Source organism: Nestor notabilis, unplaced genomic scaffold, assembly GCF_000696875.1.
Source record: "Nestor notabilis isolate BGI_N333 unplaced genomic scaffold, ASM69687v1 scaffold17940, whole genome shotgun sequence".
Taxonomy (NCBI): domain Eukaryota; kingdom Metazoa; phylum Chordata; class Aves; order Psittaciformes; family Psittacidae; genus Nestor; species Nestor notabilis.
In genome coordinates this window covers 10,790-19,418 of record NW_009909899.1, presented here as the reverse complement: position 1 = coordinate 19,418, position 8,629 = coordinate 10,790, and the positions used below count along the sequence as shown (strand labels likewise).

General features: G+C 48.7%; 2 protein-coding genes across 2 annotated transcripts in view; one reads left to right on the top strand and one right to left on the bottom strand.

Annotated features, from left to right (window-relative positions):
* The window catches only part of SLC46A1 (solute carrier family 46 (folate transporter), member 1), a gene marked incomplete at its 5' end in the record, with an annotated part of 3,017 nt that extends 424 nt beyond the window's left edge, over nucleotides 1–2,593 (top strand). The window contains 4 exon segments of the mRNA XM_010023527.1: nucleotides 1–437; nucleotides 818–901; nucleotides 1,850–2,006; nucleotides 2,518–2,593. The exon segment at nucleotides 1–437 is cut by the window's left edge and continues 26 nt beyond it. Coding sequence (XP_010021829.1) covers nucleotides 1–437; nucleotides 818–901; nucleotides 1,850–2,006; nucleotides 2,518–2,593 — 754 coding nt within the window.
* Nucleotides 2,594–6,623: 4,030 nt separating this feature from the next.
* The window catches only part of SARM1 (sterile alpha and TIR motif containing 1), a 6,552-nt gene continuing 4,546 nt past the window's right edge, over nucleotides 6,624–8,629 (bottom strand). Inside the window, 5 exon segments of the mRNA XM_010023517.1 lie at nucleotides 6,624–6,753; nucleotides 7,265–7,386; nucleotides 7,490–7,679; nucleotides 8,120–8,213; nucleotides 8,317–8,552. Coding sequence (XP_010021819.1) covers nucleotides 6,624–6,753; nucleotides 7,265–7,386; nucleotides 7,490–7,679; nucleotides 8,120–8,213; nucleotides 8,317–8,552 — 772 coding nt within the window.

Genomic DNA, 8,629 nt, shown 5'->3' with positions numbered 1-8,629 from the left:
GCTCGTGCTTGCTGCCAGCCTTGCTGCCACTCTTTACGCTGCTTTCTGTCTCCAGGAGTCGGTGAAGCAGCAGAAACCAGCCAAGCTCTTCACACTCAGTCATTACAAGGCTGTCTACAAGCTGTACACGGCCCCAGAAAACCTGAGCTCCAGGAGGAAGCTTGCTCTTTACACCCTGGCTTTCTTTCTTCTTGTCACAGTACATTTTGGAGCCAAGGACCTCTTTGTTTTGTATGAACTTGGCTCCCCTCTCTGCTGGGCTGCTGACCTCATTGGGTATGGCTCCCCCCCCCCCCCCCCCGCCAGCAGCCTGGGGGGGCTGCGGCTGCTGCAGCTCTGCATTGAAGACACCTGGGTGGCAGAGATAGGATTGATCTCCAACATTTCTGGACTGGTTGTGATTTCTCTTGCTGCTACGACACCACTGATGTTTACAGGTGATGCCTCTATCTCAGGCTATTAGCTTAGAGATGCCAGTAGATGCTTCTGCTAGTTCCAAGCACGTGGAGGAAGTTCTGCCTCTGTTTCAGCCCATGTACTGAAAACTGGGGCTTCCTAACAGCAAAGTTGTCCTAACAGCAAAGTTGTCCAAACACCAAAGCTGAAAGTGCAGCCATATAGTTCCTAGACTATTAGGTTTCCCAGAAGCTGTATTACACTGCAAACACAGACTAAAGCACATTATCAGATGCAGGAGGGTGAATTAGGTCTAAATATAGCACAGGAAAACTGCCAGGAGCTACTGATTTCTGGGACTGAGTTTGGAGACTTTCTTTTTCAGCTGAACTTTCCCTAATGTGTTGTATCTTGCTCACAGGTTATGGGATTCTTTTCCTTTCCATGGCAGCCACTCCAGTCATCAGAGCCAAGCTCTCCAAGCTGGTCAGCGAGACAGAACAGGGTAAGGATTTAGCCACAGTGAGCTTAAGCTAGGTCCTAAAACACTGGCTTCTTGAACTTTGAAACCAAAGTGCTGTGGGAGGTTAGGACGTCCCTGCCTCCTCTGGACTGTTGTGCTCCCACATTCACCCTCAAGCCCGTGGTAGCATCAGTTCAGACTTGCTATGTTTTCAAGGTGAGGACAAGAGAAGAAAAGCAAGATGGAAAGTACTGCATTCAAACTCAGGAATAGTTCATTCATCCTGTTTGTTTCCAAACTTTTACAGGGAGCGAGAGTTAAAAGGGATTATACAGTGAACAGAAAGTAGTGATTCCCTGACCAGAATTTCTTTCTGTAGATCAGTAACAGTGGGAAGAAACCCAGTGTTGTTGGAGGGTTATATAATTGACTGTGGGGGAAGATCATGGATAACCCATCGGAGGAGCATATTTGCCTTCCAGTAATTTATTTGTAGACCTTCCGCTTGCTCTGAAACACTGCACTGGAATGACTCTGCAGGCAGAGGGGTGGAGGAGACTTTGCACAATTTATGTTTCTTATATTCGAATGAAGGTGGCACATATGTGATACCACATTTATGAGGCAGTCTTCTGCTGTACTTAATGTTTAACAGGCAATAAGAGGTACTCAGCAGTAAAAAGATCCACAGAGCCTTGTCTGAAGCATTTATGGTCAGGCTGATAGATAATATCCCTGATCAGCTCCAGTGATACAAATCCTGGAAGTCAGAGAAGCTGAACATGACAAGTTTGAACTTGCCAGGCTGGGGCAGCACGCTTGCTCTCTGCTCCCAGCTCTTCCTTGCCACACACGATAACCATTTACCAGTTCTCTGCTGGGAGGTGCAAACCCTCAGGAAGATTTACAGAATCCCAACTAAAGGTGATTTGTTAAAGGCATTTGGAGGCAGGGCTCTTTCACCATTAACCTCTTAAATGTCTTTTCCAGGTGCTCTCTTTGCTTCTGTTGCCTGTGTGGAAGCGCTGTGTTCACTTGTGGCTACAGGAGTGTTCAACTCTCTCTATCCTGCCACCTTGCACTTCATGAGGGGATTCCCGTTTCTCTTTGGGGCTATAATCCTCCTTATTCCAGCAGCTATTATTGGGTAATTTACTTCAAACTTCTAAGCTTTGCCTTAGGACCTGTGAAGTGTAGTATGAAAATTACTATTTACTTTGCATAGAGGCTCACAGCTTTTAAGGTGTAAATTATGCTTGTGAGAGGGTGTTTAGTGCCCCAGCTAAGCAGAGGTGCAGGTCCATTTCTTCTGGCATTTGAATCCTAGTGATAAACCTACAGCCTGAGTAACATAGCTGCTGATGTTAAAAGCACTTCAAAGTCTTGAACTTGAAAGTCCTTCTTTATGGGAGAGATGGAGCTCTCTTAGTGGTCTCTTCTCCTGGGGTTTCTTTAATAATTAAAGCAAAAGTTGTGTCGTGATAGAAAACAAATCCCCTGGTAAGTCCTGGGACAGACAATGTGTTGGAGTTTGCAGTAGAAGTGCAGCAGCTCCTGGCAGGGTCATTTTGTTCTGTTCCTTTGAAACTTTAAAACCGAGTTCATTCAGCAACATCCCAGTGTGCCTCCATAGGCTCTAACTGTTCTTTCTTTCTTAGGTGGATAGAAATCTGGGACTCAAACCGCGACTACAATCACTTCTCAGATGCTTCCCTGTCCCCTGCAGATGGCTGAGAAGCAACTTAGCAATGAGGAACTGGCCAGCTCAGCAGTGCCCATCTGAAGACTGCTCTTTATACTTGACTCAAAGGACCGATCAGTGTGGGAGGGACACCCTGCTTGTGATTACTAATCCTTAAATGCCAGGTAGTAGGAAATCGTGGCTCAGGCTGCCAGTAAGAACTTGACCTGCAGATGTCAATGCCTCCTCACTGTTGTGTTGGCTCATGTGGCAAAGAAAACCCAAGAGACCCAAAAGCCAATCAAGAGTAAAAGCTGTTGCTGGCCATTTGCAAGGCTGGTTAGTGGTTTGGGGTTTGGTGAGGAGGAAAGGTTCATGCTTTTAGTGGTGAGAGAGGACTGAATTCTGTTTTAATTGCCAAATGTTCCCCTCTGAGAACTACAGAGGGATGAGCTGGTGTGGGGACAGGATTAGTGTCTTTGGTGGTAATTTGTTTTTGTTGTCTGGGCGTAATTTTAGGTCATTGATCTCCATTCTGCTGCCCTTCTCAGGACATGTTGATGCCAGCAAGTAAACCCCATGTTTGTAATTGTTCTTTTCAAAGCAATAACTGTATTGCCTCAATCCTGTTCTCTTCCAGCTGCCATAAACCAGCAATTCTGTGTACACTGCATTGCACACATGGTTCAGATGCATGCAATCATGTCTTTACTGTGCAGTTGCTTAGCAGACATGTTACTTTTAGAAGGAATAAACCCTCCATTGTCTTTTATGGTTCATAAAAAGATAGTTTTTCTCCTAGACCTCTTCACGCCATTTGTCCTTGCCTCACTCTCTGCTTGTCTCCATTATTTTCCTTCTGCTTCATTTATTGAAGCCTCTGCAGTAAAGAAGCAGCAGCAGGAAGTTACCTGCCATGTGGAGAGTGAGCATGTGAGAGTCCAGAGCCAGGAAAAATGGCTCCCAAACCTTTGGGAGTTGCAAGCAGCCAAAGCTTGCTTTTCCTGAGCACTGGAGTAAAGCAAGTGGGAGTGCTTGGTCTGTGACCTGTCCTTCAATACACAGTGAATATGAAATCCTCACAAACAGCTTTGTTCCCTTGTGGTAAAAGCAGGAGAACTGGGGAGCAGAGAAGCAGGAGGTGGAGAAGTAAGGACATTGTAAGAACTTGGTGTTATGCCACTTGCTCTGTGCAGTTATGGCTGTGGACATAGGCAGGAGTTATGTGTCTGATTAACGGCCTAAGCCCAGAATCAGCCTCCCTGAGGAACAGGGCATGCTGTGAGTGCTGCATTAGTGGTTTGTAGCTGAACTGATTGTGAAGTTAAGTCTTCTCTACCATGGCCACCAGTGCTAGCAACTGCTCAGTGTTGTGCAGTGAAATGGAACTCCTGCACTGGCTCTGCTTTCCTGTTTGTGTCAGGGTGCTTGCAAAGGAGAAATTCAATAGGAACTATTGTATTCTATTACAAAAATTACCCCAAAGTTTTTCTAGGCTCTCCTCCAAGAACTCCAACCATGAAGCAAATACGTGACTCCGGGCAGCAGGTAGAGAGCCCCCGGGAATGCAGTGAGCTACAGCATCCCATGCAGAGATGAGTGTGGAGCATGAGTCCCCACAGAGAGTGATGCCTTGAGAATGTCAATTCTGCTGCCCCATCAGAGGATGAGAAAGCATGACAGCAAGAGAGAGAAGCATGTGACACAAACAGAGGTGGGCATTTTGAGTATAAACCAGGTTTATTAATAATGTTTGATAGAACAACTCTAAACACTTTCTGACATGACACAGCAAAGGAATACGGAAAGATGGGAACAGAAGAATTTGCTTCCTTGAGACTGCTCCAGCTGGAAGGGGCTGGGTATGGGATGTTTTGTCAAGAGCACAGCAAGTTCCTTACGGAGAATGATGGGGAAACAGGAAGAGTCAGTCTGGGCAGCTGGAGCATGAGATGGGATCTCACTGCAGGTGGCACCCAAGCTGTAGAGAACAAGTAAATCTGTATCTTGAATGGTGGGTGAGGAGAATGGCTAGAGAGCTCCTGGGAAACAAGACACAATGATCTTACTGTGTATTATTGTGGGGAAGACTTTGTGTGGGACTCTTTCAGTATCCATGGAGGCCTTGACAATCAATCACTACTCACAGCTTTCTCTGAAGCAGCTCACAAGGGGCTTTAATCCTTTGGCAGATTCACCTTTCAGCTCATCTGTTGGCTTCCTTGTGTTTAATCTGGAGATTAGATAGATTCTATTTGTGATGAATGCTGGGCAGAAACAGCTATTAACCTTTCATTGGAGAGCGAAGATGCCATTAACTGTGAGCTGATAAGAACTATCCATAAAGCTGTGATTAAGCACCAGAATTTAACTTCTTTTTTTTTTTTTGTCCCTCTAATGTCCATGGATCTAAGCCAAAAGGAAATGGGTTTGTGTTCCTGGCGGTTAAGGCAGGCAGCAAGGCTTCAGGGAGAGCCAGGAGAAGGACAAGGTGGCTCAGACTCCTCATTACATCCTGAAAGAGTAGAGTTACCTTGAGCAGGGATAGTCAGAAAACCTTGCTGCTTCTCAGGGTGGTAAATCAGCCTGGTCTCTGGAGCATCAGGGCAGGCTGGTGTTCCCTGGCTATGGCTTCATCTTCCTCCTGTGCAAGGATGTCTTTTTGCATTATTCCCTTTGCATCAGAAAAGACATACTCGGGTAGGAGCTGCAATTTCTGGTCCCATGTTGTCGAGAGCCTCTCACCCTCCAAAGCAAGCAGGAGAAGCAGGGTATAGCTGGGAGGCCAGAACTTGGGGAGGTGTGTGAGGGTGCCCCTAGTTCCTCATCTGAGTGTTAGTCCCCCTCCCAGCTGATGTTCACACCTTGCAGCCTTCACCTGCCCTTCGCATCAGTTTTTGCATCTTCCCTGATGTTTCAGGGTGAGTAACTGCAAAAAGACCTGGTGGGTGCTGAGAGATTGGTAGAAACAAACAAATGCTACTTGGTGTTGAATCCAGCAGAGAGTAATGACAAACCTGAGCCTGAGGAGCTTAGCCAGGGCTGTCAGGGGTGGGTGGTAATCAGCAGAGAGATAAACCAGCTCCTGTTTGAAGAAACAGACCATGGGAGATCTGCTGTGGAGCACCAACAGAGTAAAACACAGCCAGTGCTTAACGCCACAAGTACAGAACAGCAATTGGCATCTTCCATATCCACATGGATATGTTTTCCAGAGATCCAGCCTCCTATGCCCTGTAAGTATAGACCTGATAATGTGGTAAAGCTGAGGCACCAGGTGGAGGGAAGGGGGTTGTTTAAAAAGCACTTTGTGCAAAGATCCTGTAGAAACTTCACGTGATCAAACTGTTGTCTGAGAAGACCAACTTGTCATAACCCCAAACTTCCATTGCCAGAGTTAAGAACATGAAGTGCCTTTGCAGCATTAGGAGGTGAACGCCCTCAAGGAGGGAGTGAGCTCAGTTGATAAAGGGACATTACTGGCAAAGAGAAAGCTGCTGCTGAGCAGTTGAGAAGGTCTCTGTGTGTTATCTTTCCCAAACACAGGAATTTTGTTAGGGCTTAGCTTTTATTTGCCCTTTCCTGCTTTTGGCTTCTGACCATGATATTCCCAGAGAGGGAATGACAGCAGACGCCATATGATGCTTAGGGACCATTTCCTCTCAACTGCTCTTGTCTCCTGTGTGTCCTCTTGTGATGTATCCCTCACCAATTCCCAAGTTTTGGTTCCTCAGAAGATCTTTCCCCTTTGGACATGTTTCTCTTTCTCTTCAGACATGTTTTCCTTGCACCCCCAGCACTGCAGGAGGTATAGCCCGTGTGTCCTGCCTTCCTAAGGGAGGATGTGGAAGCCAATTCTTCCATCCCAGAGTCCACCTTAGCTTGGCTTACCAGGCACCAAGTGAGTACTGGTCTTTTAGTGCCAAGGGCTTGCATTTGGAGGGCAAAGCGGGGCTAATGAGCCACAGGCCTTGTCTCAAGCCAGGGTACTAAGATAGGGAAAAACAGAGGGATAGATCTGGCCCCACATAAAAAGGGGTCAGCCTGGAAGTCTGTGGAGGGGCTGAGGCAGTTGTGCTGGTTCTAGGCCTGCCCCAAGGAGGACAAGCAGTCCAGGCCGTTCTCCGACCCAGCCGAGGAGTCCCTGGAAGAACGTCCCTGGAGGAAGCGGATGATTTTGTCGATTGTGGCCTCCTGGTACTCGTGGGACCACCTGAGATCGAGGGGAAAACTTGAGTTAATGTTTCCTTCCTGTGAGATGCCACAGGATGGCTCAGTTCATCTGGGCCAGGAGCCAGAGAGCCCTTTCCTCCACCCCAGCTCTCTAGGAACCTCCCTTTTCCTCATGGGAAATGGAGGAACACTGGATGCTGTAGGATAGCCCCTTTGTGCCCTGCCAGGCTGGAGGGCTCTGAGCAGGTTGGGATGTCATCCCAGGGGAAGCAGGAAGTGAGAGGAGCCCCGGGGAGCTGTGGAACCTTCCAGCATCACTCCTGCCTGGAGCTCTCAGCTAGGGGAGCCCCGAGCACAAAACCAGAGAAGGGCTATGGTGGGGACCTTTGCTCCCTTCATGCTGTGAAGAACCTGAAGTGACTCAGCTCCCTTTGGCCTGTTCTGCCTCCCTCATCTGTTTCTCCCAATTTCCTGTGCTCTTTGCTACTGCTTATGCAAGCTGTTCTCTCCAGGTGTCAAGGAAACCCATGATACAGGTGCCTTTTACTTACTTGATACCATTAAATTTCAGGACAGCCCTCATGTCCTTGGGAAGTGTTTCTGGATCTGGCCACTCAAAATGGTCTGTCACAGGTACAATGTTCTTTCCATAGTTCAGGGCTGTCACAATCTCCTGCAGGAACATACAAGTGCTCAGGCTATGGCCTGTGTCAGCCCATCATGGGCCTTTTCCTGCTCCAACAGCCACCAACCTCCCATCTGATGGCATCTCCTACCTTGTGCACCCAGTCCTTGCACTCAGAGTCTCCCATGCATTTATCCAGTGCATTGGGTGAGAGGACCAGCACAAAATTGCGGGCACTCATGACACTCTGGGTCAGTTTGTCCTCAAACTTCCCTGCCTCCAGCTTCTCCACATCGATGAACACGCTGAAGCCGTGCAGCTGCAGATGGACCTTCAGCAGGCTGGTGGCAAGAGGGGACAGCACTATGAGAAGAGCTACTGGGTTTCACACACTCTCAGGCAAGATGTGGTGAGACAGAGGAGCAGTGAACAGGCTCCCACAGAGAACAGCATGGTCCTTGGGGTGCCAGCTGCCAGCACAGCCTGCTTACAGGAGAGCTGGACATTAACCCCCTGCTGTGATCCCCTACAGCCCTACGAGCACAGCGTGAGAACAGGGTAAGTCAGTGTCAAAGAAGGACAGGGTGGCAGTGACAGGACTGGGAATTAGCCTGTCCACCATGCAGCACATGGCACGTGCTGTCCCCATTTGCACTTCAGCTCTTGGCAGCCTCTCCCTCCACCCCTCTGCATCCTGTGGCTTTCCCAGCTCCACACTTTTCCCACAGCTGATCGCCACCAGCCTTCAGCCCAACACCATGTCCTTGCCTGCAGGACTCACCTGGCCAGCTGCGACCCAGTGCTCCTCCTGTAGCTGATGAATACATCAGTGCCATTGGATGCCGTTTGCAGCGTTATAGGGGAGTGAAGCATTTCTAGAGAGAGCAAACAGCACCCAAAAGTTAAACCCACCCAACAGCTCATCCCAAACAACCCTCCACACTCACCCCCACCCTTGAGCAGCAGCAGCACCCTCACCCCTTGCAGCAGTGAGGATGCGGACGCGGTGGAAGCCGGTGTTGATGTGACAGTCCTCCTGCAGCTGCTGCTCCGTCACCCGGTGCAGGAAGTTGCGGTTGATGCCGCACGTGAGCAGGTTGTACGTGTACTGACGGAACCTGGGGTCGATGCTGCCCAGCCAGTCAGCCAGGTTGCTGTGGTCACATGTGGAATAGTTTGCAAAGGTCTTCAGCTCTCTCAGCTCCCGGAAAAACCTGACAGAGAAACAAATGGAAGTGTGGAGTGGGGAGAGGAGGCTGCTGGACCAAGCAGGACCTAGAGACATTTGGCA